We start from the raw sequence: 18,025 nt of genomic DNA, 5'->3' as shown, positions 1-18,025 counted from the left end.
TTTTCACATCATTCACTGCATATTTATTTTTATCTAACATAATTTACACAATAACGATGCTCGAGCATACATTGATTCATACATTAGGTGAGATTTTGATACAGTGCCAATGAACATACATTTATTCATTTGTCATTTATGTTTTTGGAACATTGCGAATCATTATATTCATTTATAAAACATACATAGCTAAAACTATCTTCTCAAACTCTTCTGCACTTGTTAATGAAGCTATCAAATCTTTAAAACAAGAATTTAAAAAACCCATTTAACATAAAGCTAAAAAATTGTTTAGTTTGTGTTTTATGTTAAGGGAAGTAGGGATATGTTTGTTTTTTGTTGTTGTTTTTGTTCGTTGGGTGGGTGGGATTTTCCCGGACGCAGGAAAATCCGATTCTTTTAAGTGAAAGCTTATGAATATGGAGCTTTGGAAGCCACAGTCGTATATAAAAGTCCAACAAATATCGGGTTATTACTGTTACATAAACAACTGATACTTGTAATTTCCAATCAGTGTTCTATTTTATGCTGACAATCTGAAATCACGTCTCGTGTCCGTGTTTGTTCGTCCCAAATTAAAATTAGAAATGTGCTATAACTCACAGGAAGTGCAAGAAGTGGAAACAAACATTAACTTGACCCTTAGTTGCGCATGCGCGCACCATGTGAAGGCAACCAACTCGGGAAAGTGAGAGGCCTTCTGGATGTTTTGTTATTGATAAACATAAACTGGTGCCCGACTAGGGTACCAGTTATCACCGAAAATGGCGTGTCTAGCGAACTTGAAACAGGATATCAAACTTTTGGAGACTTCTTTCCCGAAAGACCACGAAAGGTTTCAGATTCGATCTGCAACACTCGATGAACTGTCATGTCGATTCATCGGAAGAAATGGGAATCACTACGACATTCAAGCAAATATCACGGTATAACGAAATACATTAAGAGCAATCTGATTTGAATTGCCTTGGAAGTAGTTGCAGCAAATCCTTCATTCACGTACTTCTGTTTTTGCGTCTGTTTCCTTGTCGTTCTAGCCATGAAATGATAAGCGGAAGTGATGTCAATGGGCTCGCAGTGAGTAAAGTTGACAACACTCCTCTTTGTCACAACATCAGGAGGGCCTAGCAATTACTCCAAATGGATATTAGGGTTAACTTATTAATACGTTATTAATGACAATACATTAATACGCAGGAATGACAAACGACTGTTACAAGAGGTGTAACATAAGCCCTATTGTAGCCCTTTGTTACAAAGCATGTTCATTCAATGAAATGGTATAAGTTAAGAGAAAATACATGTGTACCTGTATGTTTAGACAGTTTTAACTTTAAGGGAAGTTTCACAAAAAGTATAAGTAACAGAAACATGAACAAACGAAGCATTCATTATCAGCTCAGGCCATACATAGCAATCAACAGTAGATATGGTCAATCTCTTTTTGACTTCTCAAGTAAGGCCCTACCATTGTAACTGAATGTGTTTCAAATTATAAAATTGTGTGTCATTACTTGGGATCACACCGGTCAATATATATTTTTTGTACATTTTTGGCAAAGCATTCTGATACTATTGAATACCAGTGCAATGAAAGATACTCTATGTCTTTTAGATGTACTATTAGTGTCGTCATGATTGGGACATAGCACTTCATACAAAAGATGAACAAGTCAGATTTAGTCTTCTAAACTTGTATGATGCAACCAGGCTGTCGCTTAGGTTTGGTGGTAAATAGGAGCTGAACTACAAGTTTGTTTTGTTGTTGTTTAATCCTGCACTCAGCAATATTCCGGCTATATGGTGGTGGTCTGTAAATAATTGAGTCTGGACCAGAGAATCCAGTGATCAACAGAATGAGCATTGCATGTACATGTTTGGATATGATGACATTACTCAACCCAGTCAGTGAGTCTGACCACCAGATCCTGTTAGAGTCCTCTTATGACAAACATTGGTTTACAATAGATCAATTCTAACCCGCATCTTCGCAGATATATTATAGAGGTATATGCAGTACTATGGAAAGAACTATAGTCTGATGAATCTTGATGAGTTGTCAGACTTCAGTAATGTTGGAAGACGCGGTGGATTGGGGTTGGGTTACTGTGTGCTGATGCATGGGTGCATCACTGAAAGGTGGTGGGGTAGCCTAGGGGTTAAAGCATCGTGGTAGGGACACAGTTGGATTCCTTTCTCATGAGTACAATGTGTGAAGGCCATTTCTGGTGTCCTCTAACTTGATATTGCTGGAATTTTGTTAAAAGCAGTGTAAAACTTAATCTTCTCCCACTCTAAGTGAGTGGATTCCTATCCCCAGTTTTACTCGACCCCCAAGAAGTAAATAGTTTACATACATTATACTTCTGTTATTAGAATATTTATGTTACTCCAGTCTAAGATTTACAATGCAGACATTTTGATTTCCAGTGCTGCTATTTGGGGTTATTACTTCCTGATAATTTGCTGTAGGGAGTTATCAAAGATGACTGTGCCAGGATCTGCTACGGTGATTATTAGCTGGGTGTATTGGTTGCACATCCAGGTTGGTTGGTTTCACGTAGTGTTAATGTTGAACCTGCATCACTTTGGACTCTGCACCCACATTAGTGAGTGAGTTTGTTCTATGCAGCTTTGAGCAATATTCCAGCAATATCATGGCTCAGGACATCAGAAGTGTTCTTCACACTTGCACCCACACTGAAGTATGAGTAAACCTGAAATGCTCTATGTTAAAGTGAGTGATGAAATTTAAATGACCCTGAAGTCATTTTAATTTTAATCAACCACTTCTGCATAACAGATCTAGTCATGATTCCTTCAGAGATACTGTAAGCCTGTGATATGGTATTAGGTAGTGGTAAATATTTAATTTTCCATAGGTATCACCATACAATTTCCAGATATTGTGAATATGTGTGCATGACCCGACAAAGTGACATTATATGCAGAGTAAAGTCAGTACGAGGAAAAAGAAATCTGCTTGTTGGGTGTCCCGTTGGTAGGGCTGGTAGCTTGCACAAGTCTCTGGTATTTTTGTTATGTATGATGTACGGGCTGGTTTAACTGTGAATACAGGGATTGTTCCTGTAAGTCACCTCTACATGGGTCTGTGAAGTTACTTAATATCTGTCGCACTCATGCTCAGTTCGTGTCCTTTGTAGCTTGTAATTGTGCTTTGTAGGTTCACCATGGTGTTGTATCTTGTGCCGGAATCCTCTGATTTGCCAGGGGGTCTTCTTCTGTGGGTTATGAGTATCCCGCAGACTTGCACCTCGTGTACTGTAGTGGTTGGAGTGTCCGCCCGGAGAGAGGAAAGTCATAGGTTCGATCTCCGTCCATGTCATACCAAAGTATGTTAAAGTGAGCAAGGGTCCAGGTGATGATCAATGGATCGTGGCCAGTTTCTGACCTGTGTGTTATGGGTGTGCCACAGATTTGCATCTCTTTTCTGCGGGGATCTGCAGGATGAGGGTCCTCGTGGTTCACCAGTTTCCAACCTGTGTGTTCTGGATGCGCCACAGATTTGCATCTCCTTTCTGTGGAAATCTGCTGGGTGAGGGTCCAGGTGATTCGCCAGTTTCTAGCCTGTGTGTTCTGGTTGCGCCACAAATTTGCATCTCCTTCCTTCCGGGATCTGCTGGGTGAGGGTCCAGGTGTTTCACCAGTTTCCAACCTGTGTGTTCTGGTTGTGCCACAAATTTGCATCTCCTTCCTTCCGGGATCTGCTGGGTGAGGGTCCAGGTGTTTCACCAGTTTCCAACCTGTGTGTTCTGGATGCGCCACAAATTTGCATCTCCTTTCTTCCGGGATCTGCTGGGTTATTGTCCAAGTTTGATGGTTGTTTTAGTCAGTTTCTTATGTGTGTGTTATGGATGAGTCACAGATTTGCATCTCCTTCCTGCCAGCATCTGCTGGGCGAGGGTCAAGGTCGTATGGTCAGTGGTTTGAGAGTTTCTTACGTGTGTGTGCCACTGTTGTGGATAAGTCACTGATACATTTCCTTCCTGCTGGCATCTGCTGGTCAAGTTTTTTAGCTATTAATTAACAGTGAACATCAGGCACCAGTTTATATACAGTATGGTTCAAAATTATTGAGAATAGCTAAAGCATTTCATATTATTAAACGAGAACAAATCAGATAAAATTGAATGTATTGTGAAAGTGAACTGACCTTTTCATGTTGTGTAGGTAACAATTTAATATTTTATCAAGTCTCCTTGAGCTTCACGGCACAGTCTAAGACGGGTAGGCATACTTCCTATCAGAGAGGTTAGTGTCTCGTGAGTTATGCTGTCCCAGTATCGGACCACTTCTCTCTTCATGTCTTCAATTTTTGTCAACCCCTTTTGATTCACACATTCCTTCATCATCCCCCAAATGTTCTCAATGGGATTAAGTCAGGACTATATGCAGGAAATGGTAATGCAGTCACATTTTTCTCCTGAAACCACTGCTTGGCATGTTTTGCAATGTGTTTAGGATCATTATCTTGCTGCAAAATCCAGTCATTTCCATAAAACACATGTGCACTTGGAAGGAGAAAATTATCTAATATGTTAGTGTAGCGTTGACTTGTCAGATTTCCCTCAAACACACACAGCGGGGTCGTTCCTAATAAGGATATCCCTCCCCATACATGAAACTTTGGGCTGTATTTAGGTCGTTGATACAACGGTGCTGACGCAGACTTTGTCCATATTTTCACATTATTGGGATATACCCATATTGAGCTTTCATCAGTAAAAATCACATTTTCCCAGTCAAAGTTTTCATGTGCCCAACACCACTCAACACGCCTGTCTTTATGTTCTTGTTTCATGAGAGGAGAAGGAATTCCAGTCTTTTTCTCCCATCCAAGATCAATCAAATTTCTTCTAACTGTAGATTTTGATACAACTGTTGATCCCCTTTCTATCATTTCATACCTGATGTTGGAGATGCTTGCCCTTTGCTTTTTAGACGCTAAAATTCCCAGCCGGACGCGATCTGAGAAGTCCAATTTTCTGGGTCTCCCTGCTCCTTTCTGGTGCCCCAAATCCTTTCCCTCTTTAAAATTCTTCCTAATCCTATACACAGTAGAAAGAGGAGTTCCTGTTCTCTCTGCCAATGTATTTACATCATCAATTCCTTGATTACACAACTCAAAAATCAACCTTCTTTTATCTTCAGCAGACATTGTTGACAGTGCTGAGGAAAATGACGTCTGCTACAAATTCAGGGGAGGTAACTCTAATTGTACTATACTCAGTAGGCCAAGATGAGTTACCTCCCTTGTACCATTACTTAGTTTTAAGTATCAGTGAATCAGTTGAGGTGTTAGGATAGCTCAAAGTAAGAAGAAAAATTCTCAATAATTATGAACCAGACTATATAAGCTTTGGTACTGAGTAACTGTTGCATCTATTGCATATCTGCGTTGAGTATATCAGCTCATTACATTAACAAATTGTTGTTTCTCACCTGGTTACCAAGTGTGTCTACTTTGTTTTAATAATGAATACAAGTGAAGCTCAACAAGCATTATGTACTGATTATAACATCATTTCCCCCTTGAATTAAAGAAGCAGGATCCATTGTAATCAGGCTTAGGTACAGTGTTCAGAAGATCAGGGTTAGAAATGGTCTTCAATAATCCATGCGTCTTGTTGGAAGCTACTAACAGGATCCGATGGTCAGACCCGCTGTCTTACTTGATACATGTTATATCCCATTTGCCTAGATTGATGCTGATGCTGTTGATAGTTTGATTGTCTGGTCCACACTTGATTATTTCCAGACTGCCATCAATATTGTTGAGTGTGACGTTAAACGACAAACTAACTCTATCTGTGCTAGGTATTCTGATAAGCACAAGGCTAGTTCAGTCTCAAATATTTCGACTTAATTTATGTATAATATGAATTTTGTAACCTCTGATTATTTCTGCTAGTGCTTAACGAGCATGATAAGTCCCTTGAAAGCAGTGTGTGAAATAGTTTCAAACTTTAGCGAGCTAGTCAGCCTAGTTATGCCTGAAAGTTACTAGTTCACAAAATAATTCACTAGCCCGAAATCTGAAGCAAAATATTACAAAACAGATAAGGATAAGAAAAATATGATGTACATTTTTAACAGGCCATAATCTTGCATGATTTTATAGTGTATTATAACTTAATAAGTTGGAGAGAGATATATATATCTACAAAATGACCCCATGAGAATTCACTTACCAGTCGGGCCAGTGACTGTGGGGATTTACTGGCCCGATCGGGTTTTTACTTGCCAGTATAGTGGGCCGGTGGCCACTTCACACACTGCATGAATGTGCCTGTATTGCCGTCTCATTGGCAACGTTTGTGTTCATGTGAATCGTGATGATCATCATGGAGGTGACTGTTGTTAAGTGATTTTGTGGTGTTACTTCCTGGTTTCATCAAAAGTGAAATATAACATGGTTTGAGTCAAAGAAACAGGATGCCCTATAATGGTTTGAGTCAAAGAAACAGGATGTCCTATGGCAAGCATGATTATCACACGCCACAAAGTTCAGAAGGGATATGGGCTCCATCCTTTAGATTTCCCTTGCAATCAGTAACATTGTATTTCTCAAGCATCTTCAACTTACCCTGAAAGTTACTTCAGTATTTCTTTATCAAACTGTGCACAGATATCCTACCCTTGGTCTGGTGCCACTTTGCACACTTTCAAGTTTGAATACTTTCAGGATAGCATAGTTGTTGATAGTGTTCTGATCAATTGAAATAAGTGAGGATTGGTCACTATGACCAAATTACCAAGCTATCGATCACATTTTTTCATTATCAAACACAACCGATTTTGGAACTACTCTTTTAGAGTTTGAAACACTTGACGAATGAATGTTGCCAGGGTCTGAAAACATGTTTTATTCTTGGAAAACTGACTTGACGTTCTGAAAAGTCATGACTCAATATTTCTTGAAGTCACTTCAGCAAGTAGCAAGGTTTATCATTTGACATTGTATTTTAATTTTGTAAGTGCAGTTTGCACAGTTTGAACAAAAAGCAACAGGTAAACACGTTATACTTATCTGCAATAACAATTTGAATAGGAAAATCTGACAAGTGACGCTAACCTGTTTTTTTCTATGATTGCTTGTTGGTAACGAACCAGTTATGAATTGTAAGATTTCAATTCCAAAAGCTAGTTATTAATTAGGGCCTAGATTTTCAAATTTCTCTTAGTGCTAAGATAGTTGTAAGTGCCATACAATAACATTAACTTACGATTAACTTAGTGTTAAGAGAGCTTTGAAAATTTAGGCCTGGTTTCTACCATCATTATTTATGGCTAAAGGTTATTTTCTTTTTTCAGGAAACGTATCCACAGTCAGCTCCTATCTGGTTCAGTGATTCCGAGGAAGTGGTGGTCACCACTGTGATAGAGAGACTCACAGAAACCACTCCTGACAAATACAATGTAAGCTGGAACGGAGGTGCTGGGGAAAACCTGTTGATTCACAACCAGAATAGGATTTTATTACTTGATGTCACATTATCATGAGGGCAGCAGTATTAGGATCCATACGTTACAGTATCTGACCTGGCTGTTTACCATTTGCTTACCATGCTTAGATCTGACAAACTTATGGGTGTCTATGTAAACCTGTTTGGAACATTTAATTTTCAAACCATGAAGCCCATTTCACGTGTTCTTGCTGGTTCTGGTATGAAGGAGTTTGCTTGTTAAGCTGAAGGCTGGGGTTTGATTCCCCACATGAATACAGTGTGTTCTGAGTTGTGATATTAATGGACTATTGCTAAAAGTGGCGTAAACCTCACTTACACACTCACTGTGCTACTGCAGGTGAGATGAATTATATGAGCTTTGCTGTCGATATGGTATACTTTGCTTGTTATCCTCCTGGCATGTAGTCGACGCCTCGTCCGTTCGTCCGTAATCATTTTGTTTCCGGAGCGTAACTCACAACTCGTTGAATATTTCTAGTCCAAACTTGATAGATATAATAATCTCAACCTATAGTTGTGCCCTTTGCTATTTACAGAGTTTGACATTTTAAATTTTATTTGCTTTTCCATGGAACATTTTGATGTTAGTCTAATGGTGGGATAGGCTTCATTTCTGGAGCAGAACTCAAAAACCGTTCAATATTTTTCTGCAAAACATGGCAGATATATCAATCGGAACCCCAAGTGGTGCCTTTTGCTATTTGCAGGTTTTTGTGATTTATTATTTTCTCGGTTTCCATGGAAATGTTTCAGACTTAATCTCAAAAGTGAGTGATGCGTTTCGTTTCTGGAGCAGAACTCAAAAACTTCTTAATATCTGTCAGTAAAACTTGGTAGATATGTGTGGCAGATCCCGAAGTGGTGCCTTTTGGTATTTACAGGGTTTTGTGATTTATTATTTTGTCGGTTTCCATGGAAATGTTTTGGACTTGGTCTCAAAATTGAGGGATGGGCCGATAAGTTTGGGTGGTATCTGTCACGTTGTCCAGTAAAATATCAAAGCTATTTTTTGTCCAGCTTAACATCTTACCGATATGTCGCGGTAGGCGCGATAAACGGACCCTCGCGAGTGTGGTAACTGGAAATTGTACGCGTATGGAATGAGGTAATGCCATTCTCTCACGGGGTTTCTTTCAACAGTTTTACTAAATAAAATGAGGATTGAATTTTATCAAATAAAATGTGGTTTCTGACACCATACGTTTCTGGGATGACTGTGTTTTACCGTGCTTACCGCATGTTGCATCACAGCAAACATTGTAAGTATTCGTCGCATGTTTTAATTATTGTTGAGAAAACCCTGCATGTTTTAAGCATCTGAAACAATGAATATATACGATAAACATTGTCAGTTGCCATCCACACTGAATTTCACTAGTATATAAAATTTAAAGGAGTGCAACAGTGGATTTGTTGATGAGTTATTTTCGATTTCCTGAAGGGTGAGATCGCAGTTCAACTTTTTTTGTGGGAGCTACGGATTACCCCACGGTTTAACCGAATCTGTGGTTTCGTGAAGCATGTTATTGCGAGGGATGACTATATTTTGTATCACAAATCATCACTGTTATCATTGTTGTCACATGAACCCAGAAGTGTTAGACAAAAAAGATTAGATACTGATGGAAAAAACAACTGGTCCGTCTTTATTGTAGTTGCAATAAGGTCTATTAAAATGATTTTGACAGTAGTCAAGAAAAGACACCAGGGGGTTTCAAGGATGTTGACTGGTTGTTAGTGATAACGTCTGGATAAGTTTTTCCCTGATTTGATAAAGATGTTGACATGTGTCATATCAGATGTTGGTCTAGGGGCTGTGTCATTTGGGTCAAGAAAATTGACTGAATGCTGATATAAACTGGTAGGGGTGAAACAATACACTCTCACCACTGTATGGTACGTATTGCGATACAAGACAAGGTGTTCGGTTCAGTCCGTTTCACAAGATATGATCATGGTGGAGAAAATTGACAACAAGTGCCAAACTAAACGTTACATTGTTTATTGCATATTAAGACATTGTAATCTTTGTTATTTTGAGTCACAGTATGGCTGAAACATTGCCATGTGACATTAAATCTGAAGTCACTGTCTCACTTTGTTATTTTTTTATGAACAAAACCATCATTATTTAAATAAAATAAATTAACACAACACATAGGAACAGTACAGCAAATTGCACATGATCCTCACAAACATGTAAAAAATTAACTGCAGGTTTGGAAGACCACCAGGGATGTTCATGATTTATGCAAGAGCACGTCTGTTCATGGTTTCACTGGATTAACTTACCTTTTGATGGCTAACTACATATTTATATACTACAAACAAAAAGTATGGAAACACCCTAAATTTATGGGAACACCCTAAATTTGATAGCCATATATATACTCAAACGTGGTGAGGTCATTTATACTTATGTAAATGCAACTTTTTGTGTGTGTAATGGGCTCTTTGAACGACATGTTAGAACTTGCTTGGAACTTGTTAGAACTTAACACTAATTTTCCTTCCAATCATAATACTGTCATGGGCACACTGTCTCCCCCTTGACATAAAACTGTGTATATGTACTTGAACACAGTATACACCTGCAAGGCTTCAAAAATCCCATCATCCAATGCCCGGGACAAGTCAGTTTTCACTTTGAGCAATCAAATAATGGCATCTAACTTGTCCTGGGGCTACTAGATAATTTCCACTTATGGTTACAAACTGCAAATAAACTTGGATTTCATTTCATGTCTGCTCATAATGTAGCTGTTACATTTTGCAAAAATAATAAGTTAGAGATATCGTTCTATGAAATTTATCACTCTTAGGTTAATAGTCCAGTAAACATTAACATCAAACATTGTGTCATAAAATCAAGACATTAAAAAATTAGTCAGGACAAGTTACTTTCTTGAAGTTTCTTTCTTGTTAATACATGTATCAGAACAGGTGCTTTAAATAAGAAACTCATTCCAATGACACTTAATGTTGTGACACATTAAGATCTGGGTTAAAATTGTTGGACCACAACCTGTTGTTGCTGTAAGAAGCTATTAGTATTTGTGGTATAGGGAGGCCAAGCTTATTCACTTGGTTGATGCATGTCATCTTATCTCAGCTGCACAGATGATTGATTGTCTGGTCTGGTCTCCATTATTTGCAGACTTGATATATTTTGGTTGCACACACTTGTCAAGTTTATGTAGCAGTTTAACATTGTTTAATGTTAACATATGGCTGGTAGGGGTTTAACATTGTTTCATGTTAACATATGGCTGGTAGGGGTTTAACATTGTTTCATGTTAACATATGACTGGTAGGGGTTAAACATTATTTCTTAACGTATGGCTGGTAGGGGTTTAACATTATTTCATGTTTACATATGACCAGTAGGGGTTTAACATTATTTCATGTTAACATATGGGTGGTAGGGGTTTAACATCGTTTAATGTTAATATATGGGTGGTAGGGGTTTAACATTGTTTCATGTTGAAATGTGGGTGGTGAGGGTTTAACATTGTTTGTTTCATGTTGAAATGTGGGTGGTGAGGGTTTAACATTGTTTCACATTGGCATATGGATGGTGGGGGCAGCTTGTAGTTACGGAATGGCTTTCGCTTGTCACATGAAAGACCTGGATTTGATGGGTACACTGTGTGAAGCCTGTTACTGTTATTCCTCCACTGCATTATATTGCTTCAGTATTTGCTAAAAGTTGTGTAAAACCACCATCTTTCTCTCACTCATTTTGAAATCTGTAGATGGACTCGAGAGAAATGGTTACCAGGCAACCTATATAGCTCTTGTCCAAAGATAAACAAATGCCCATTGCAAATATCAGTTTTAGCTTATTGCCCATAAACATGGCAATATATGTAATAGTGACAATTTTGAAAGGAAGCTGTTAATGGGTTAGGCAAGTCACTTTGATGAGCTAATTTGTTCTTAATCAATAATACAGTGATTATTATCCCCAGCTTCACGCCAAACATGATGCGTAATACAGTAATAGTATTAGGTTCCTTGCGTGTTTCTGTACGTATGAATGAAGTGGAATATCTTTGGAACTGTTGACTAGATTCTTTCATATTTGGTACCTAGATTCATCACAGTGTAAGACCAGTCGCAGTGAGATTTGGTGACCTTGACTTTCATTTCAAGGTCATGAGAGGACTTTAACGTTTTATCTTTCACTGGATTTTCTTCAAAGTCAACACCAAGCTTTATCCTGGGAAGGTGCAGGGTGCAGTCTATTTTGGCAACACATTGACGATTTCACCATGTTACGAGGGAATGTCAAGAAGTTTTGAGTCTTGCATAGAAAAACACAAAATATTGGTATGAACCACATTTATTTTCCAACACAGTCCCCTTGTGAGTCAAGACACTTGTTCCATCTTTTCTGCTAGTCGCTGATGCCATCTCTGTAGAAGGTGCCATTTGGGTCCTCAAACCAAGCCTCAGTAGCAGCAATAGGCTCATTATCATCTTGAAATCTACAACTACGCAAGTGTTTCTTGAGATTTGGGAACAGATGGTAATCACTTGGTGCCATTTCTGGAGAGTAGGGGGGATGCGGCAAGATTTTGTACCCGCATTCCTGGATAGCAGTGGCTACAACGCGAGAGGTGTGTACTGGAGCATTGTCTTGATGTAGAAGAATACCACGTCTGATCTTGCCCCAGCGCTTCTCCTTGATTGATTGTCGCATTCATTATTCTACCTTTTGGTAAGTAATCTATGTGGCTGACGCCTTTGCTATCCCAGAAGACTGTTGCCATTACCTTCTGCACTGATCTGGAGGCTTTGAACTTTTTGGTCCTGGGAGAAGTGACATGTTTCCATTCCATGGATTCTTGTTTGCTCTCAGGGTCATAGTGGTGGATCCAGGTTTCATCACAGGTTACATCTGCTTAGGAAGCAGATGAAGGGGAGGACTTCCCATAAACTGCTGAAAGCCTTTCTTCAATGTTCTTCGGCGAGTTTCCTTCAAGAACTAAAAACTTAATTACTGCCCTATACTCAATTTTATTCATTTTCACTGCCGTGAAGGGGGTCTCTTTCTGTCAATGTGAGCTGTTCAATAACTTCTGAGAGTGGGATACCAAAACTTATATATCACATCAGCTACACCCCAAGGTTCAATGTCGTACCATAGGCTGTGACACCTGGGTATGAAAAATGCTCAAGGCTCAAAACTTATTGACATCCCCTCGTAACTAGCATGATAAGCTTGTCAGTGAGGTGGTCTTCAAACATTGTACCCATGTGGGGAATTGAACCCAGGTCTTCAGCGTGACGAGTGAACGACTTAACCACGAGGCTACCCAACCACCCGTCTAGTATGTAGTGTATCAACAGATGTGATTTTGAAATGTCAAAGCATGTTATTTACGATACATGTACAATACACACTGAACACATTCTATTGTGAGAAGGGAGCAGTGGGGTTAGAAAAGTGCCTAAAGCATTGATTAGTCGTACTGAAGACCCTGGTTTAAATGCCACATTGGTACACTGTATGAAGCCTATTTCTGACGTCCCCTCTGTGATATTTGCTGAAACATTGCTGTAGTATTGCTGAACATGGTGTAAAACAAAAATCACTGTTGGGGCACAACAGGAATAACATATTCAATTATGGTAATTCAATGTGAGATGATATATTATGTTTTCAATGAGAAGCCTTGATGAAAAGATTCCTTGATAGATATTTTTTTAGACATTTTAAGGACTAAGTTAGGTATTGGTATTGGTAGTCTGACATTCCGACCCTGAAACAAATATAGCCGAGAAAACCCATGGAAGTCAAGAATATGTGCAGGTCTACATTTCCACAGTTTCTCAAATGAAGAATGTTTCTGGGCTCCTTTTCATTATGTTTTACGATTATTTTGAAGGAAAAATATTTTTCTGTAAAATATGTTCATATCAGAGACTAGATGTTAGTCTGGGATGTTAGTTTTGCCATGAGACTGGTTTGTCTTCAGTCATATACTGTCTATAACTTGAGTATAAGTGCAGAGAGTTTGAAGCCTCGTTAACCCTGGGTTGGCCTCGTCTTGTAACTTTCCTCCACAGCTGCTGTGACTGATGTCATGGATATTCCACAGTAGTCAACAGCTGTGAAGTCTTTGCTTTGTCACTGTCAGTAGACTAGTGTATTCTGTGTGAATAGGTATGAGTTGGTTAATCGGATCAGATAGTATGAATTTCAGCAGTTTACAAAAAGCCACACTGGCACCTGTATGATAATTAAAAGGATTATAATGATAATATTTGGAGCATCATTTGGCAAACAAGCCTGGGTCCATCCCCTGAACAGCTGAACAATTCTCTGTTGTGAGAGATGACTAATGTGATCAGGTGGTCAGGATTTCTGACTTGGTTGACTCGTGTCATCAGTTCCAAGTTGCACAGGTCGATTCTCATGGTGTTTATCACTGGATTGTCTGGTCCAGACTTGATTAAATTTACAGACCACTGTCATGTAGCTGGAATATTGTTGAGTGCATCATAAAAGTAAAATCACTCACTCACTGAACAATTCTCTATTTCTTGGAAATGTTGTTAGTTTGACAAAGCACTAGTGATTGGAATGGACACCGAAACGTCGCATCATATGCAGTAGAAGAAGTTCTTATGTATAAAAAGATGTATATAGAGATTTTGGGTTTTTGGAAACACATATTGTCTGTATTTCTGTTGGATCCAATCAGCAAATACTGAAATGGTGAACTTCATCAAAGTGCAAAGAAACTGATAATGTGAATTTGCACCACTTTACTTCTGATCCTGTCATCCTGGAAAAATGGATGCAGATTGTTTGCAACCCACAGGTATAATAATATGTTGTGTACAAGTATCAGACCTACCGGTCAGTGTATTCCTTCTATGGTCAATGGCCTGATAGGTGTTAAGTTCAAATTGCATGTGGCCAATGACTGAAGTTGAATATTGCAGATTGTCATTAGCAAACTGTTGGGCAGATACATAGGTGTCAACAAAACACACATTGAGTTTTGTCACTGACAAAGACAACTTTTAACAGTCAACATATTTTATGTTTCCCTGGACATGTATTAGAACATTTCGGTTTTCAAGCTGAGCAATTTACTAGCAATTTAGTATTTTTAGAAATTAGTATTTCTAATGCTACACTGTCTTGAAAACTTGGTTTGCAAATCTTTTTGTTTTGGACTAGTGTATATTTATTACTGCAGACACAAGATACTTGCGGTCACAAGAAACATCTTCTTCTCTAACTTTGTCCATAGCAATAATCCTTGTACGTATCGCTTGCTCTATCACTTAGCCGCAAGAACATAAGTACTGTACATGACCTAGTGCTGTGGGAAAGTTAGTGTTTCGTTTGAACTGCGATTTCGCTGCCTTTTTTTCATTGCGTTATTTTTATAACTTTATAAGTTGAATTTGCAGTTTTGATAATTTGTTACTGTAAGTCCATGCCGAAAGGTATCAGAATCTTCAAAGTTGTGTTTTGTGTAGCATGTGACCTTCAACTTTTTTGATGCTTAACAGACAACTGATACTGAACTGATAGCTGTCCCTTGACAGGTGGTTGGAATTGGAAAGGATTGTGTTTGCTTTATTTGTTGTCTAATGTTGCACTCAGCAGTGTTCCAGTTGCTTGTCTGAAAGTAATCAAGTCTCCACTTGACAAACCAGTTCTTAACAGCATAAGCATCAGTTGAGATACAACCGATGGCTTATGTCAACCAAGTTAGCCAAGTTAGCCAGCCTGACCAACCAATCCTGTTAACCACCTCTTACTGTGTCAACCAAAATCGTCCAGTCTGACCAACCGATCCTTTTAATCACCTCTTACTGTGCCAACCAAGGTCATCCTGTCTGACCAGCCGATCCTTTAAATTACCTCTTACTGTGTCAACCAAGGTCGTCCAGTCTGACCAACCGATCCTTTTAATCACCTCTTACTGTGTCAGCCAAGGTCATCCAGTCCGACCAGCCAATCCTTTAAATTACCTCTTACTGTGTAAACAAAGTCAGCCTGCTTGACTAACCAATCCTGTTAATTACCTCTTACAACCAAGTCAGCCAGTAACCAATCCTGTTTAACTACCTCAAACTAAGCGCAAGTTGCTGAAGATTATTTTAACATGTTTATTCAGTTTAAGTCCATCTCCTACATTCTCTTCCCACTGAGGTTACTTGTCATATCTTCCTACGAGCCTCTGTTCTAATACGGCCATATTTTGCGGTTCTCATAAATTCCCCTAGCGTCAAAAAATGGCAGCAGATTTATCTCCCTTTTTTCTGTCCAATCAGAACATGTGTTACATCGACTTAGATTCAACTTGACAAATGCAAGCAATGTGGAGAAACAAAAATGACATGACTGAGTTCTGTCTAGAAGAAACATTTGAGTATTGCACTCGGGAAGAGGTTCTAGTTTTCATGATGCATCCGGAAATTACTGAGATCTTTCGAATGATAACTTTTGAAACAAGGTCGCTGATTGTATTACTAAATCACGAGTCTTGAACACTCACACCATGAAAGGATAGTATTAGAACAGAAGTTACGTAGGAAGATGTGACAAGTAACCACTGTGGGAAGAGAATGATCTTCTCCAAGTGGAATGAGTAATGATCTGGAATTATGTGTCTAACTATATCAATGTCTAAACTTGAGTATAATTATTTGAAAATTATTTGATATTATTTCCTTGACAAGTGTTTTTTGTGATCTAGTTGATTAACTGCTTGTCTAATTTGTGAAGGTAGCCAAATGTATTAGATGGTCAGACTTGATGACATGCTCAATTACATACTTTTCTCACTCGCTAAATGGGTACTTATCATATTGAGTCATTTACACACTGACATCATGAGGGTGCAGTGTTAACCTGCAAAGAAACAGGCTGATATTTACTTCAGATGACTTGTGGTAGATCTTATCTATGATTGAACCTTGTCACTGTGAGATTATACAGATTGACTTCTAGTCCCCTTACCTCACATAGTCAAGTAGGAAAATACAATGGGACATACTGATAGTTTAGGTTAAGTCATGTTTACCCGAAGTGATGTTGTTGTTAAAGCTATGTGACCGGTCTTTGAAATTAAGTATTAGATAGAGAATATTCCGTGTCAGATTGGGAACAGTTTTCTGATAAAATTCCCAAATTTGAATAAACCTTCCTCAGTTCATGATGATACAGTATTGACTGTTATTATGGCTTAATGGAGATGCATATTGTCAGGATACAGAAACAGAAAGAGAGGTGTTTTTCATTAAGGCAGTATTAATCGGTTTGATATCCTGGTCACACCCAAATACTGTCAACAGATGGGGTAGCCTTGTGGTTAAAGTGTTTGTCACGTTTAAGACCTGGGTTTCATTCCCCTGGGGTACAAAGTTTGAAGCCCATTTCTGGTGTTCCCAGCCGTAATATTGCTTGAATATTGCTTGAATATTGCTTGAATATTGCTAAAAGTGACACAAAACCCATCTCGGTCACTCTCTCTAATTGTAGACTCAGGCTTTGTTTCTGAATGTATATAAGTTTGACAGGTAGAAAAAAACCCACTAAGTTGGAAAGGAGCCCCAATGAGTTGGGAGATCCTAAACCTGAGGATATCTAGACTTGCTTCGATGAGGGCTATAGCATTTCAGTGACGGCTAGGCAGTAGGCTGGTTTATGATGTTAATGTTGTTTTAAGATGGTCTACCTGTAGTTAACTTGAATTTTACCTATCACAGTGAACCTGTGCAAAACCATCATGAATGGATTGAATTATGACTAATAGCAGCACATGCATGTACATCACTGTAGGAGAGAAACTGTTATGAATCAAAACAACAAACATTTTATTTGATGTCTTACGTTAGATGGTACCATTGTGTTGAAACATGTGACTTTAATTGTCATTTAAGGTATCCAGTTTTGCTGTCAACATGTTGAGTGCCACCTCGTATACTCGTATGAATTCTGGTCAAATTTGCCCCTACAAGTTACCTTGTAGCTATATCAGTGGTATTTAATTACAAGTTTCACAAAGAATCACATGTCAGTAAAATAGACACAAGATGCGATTGTTGCCTGGCAGTAACAAAGAACGTATTGTGCCTATTTTGCCGACTGATCTAGTTATGAGTTAACTAAGTTAATTCATGACACTGTTACGAATATGGTTAGACACCTTTGGTACTTAAACTTTCATTCTGACACAACATTTGACAATACAGCAGTTCTTTGGCTTTTCCATTTTCAAATGTCTGACACCTTTTCCTGTATGAGTTGGCAGCAGCATTTGAAATTGGCTTTACTCCACTCGCCTGGGATTTCTACATCATGATAAGCAATAAACCAGTGATACTACTGATCGTTGAGAAGTAACAGTGAGGGCTGTTACTTCCAATTCAGTTTTGATACTAACAAGTGAATATGCCTGACAGAATATGTAAATACGGTGAACAGTTTTTACTTATTTAAGCGGGACCAGCTATTAAATTCCTGATCTTGAGAACCTGTGAAGGTCAGGATTAGAATTGGC

General features: G+C 38.6%; 1 protein-coding gene across 2 annotated transcripts in view; it reads left to right on the top strand.

The window, feature by feature from the left end:
* Positions 1–640: 640 nt before the first annotated feature.
* Positions 641–18,025, top strand: part of LOC137278294 (ubiquitin-conjugating enzyme E2 Q2-like) — a 30,411-nt gene continuing 13,026 nt past the window's right edge. The window contains exons 1-2 of one of the 2 annotated variants that reach the window (XM_067810540.1): positions 641–926; positions 7,336–7,440. In XM_067810540.1, the coding sequence (XP_067666641.1) occupies positions 765–926; positions 7,336–7,440 (267 nt within the window). In that variant the 5' untranslated portion in view covers positions 641–764. The remainder of the gene's footprint in view (positions 927–7,335; positions 7,441–18,025) is intronic. The other variant, XM_067810541.1, reaches the window with a different exon arrangement.

This window comes from Haliotis asinina, chromosome 3, assembly GCF_037392515.1.
Source record: "Haliotis asinina isolate JCU_RB_2024 chromosome 3, JCU_Hal_asi_v2, whole genome shotgun sequence".
NCBI classification, from domain to species: Eukaryota; Metazoa; Mollusca; class Gastropoda; order Lepetellida; family Haliotidae; genus Haliotis; species Haliotis asinina.
The sequence above is the reverse complement of the archived record's forward strand: the minus strand, read 5'-3'. Positions and strand labels throughout refer to the sequence as shown.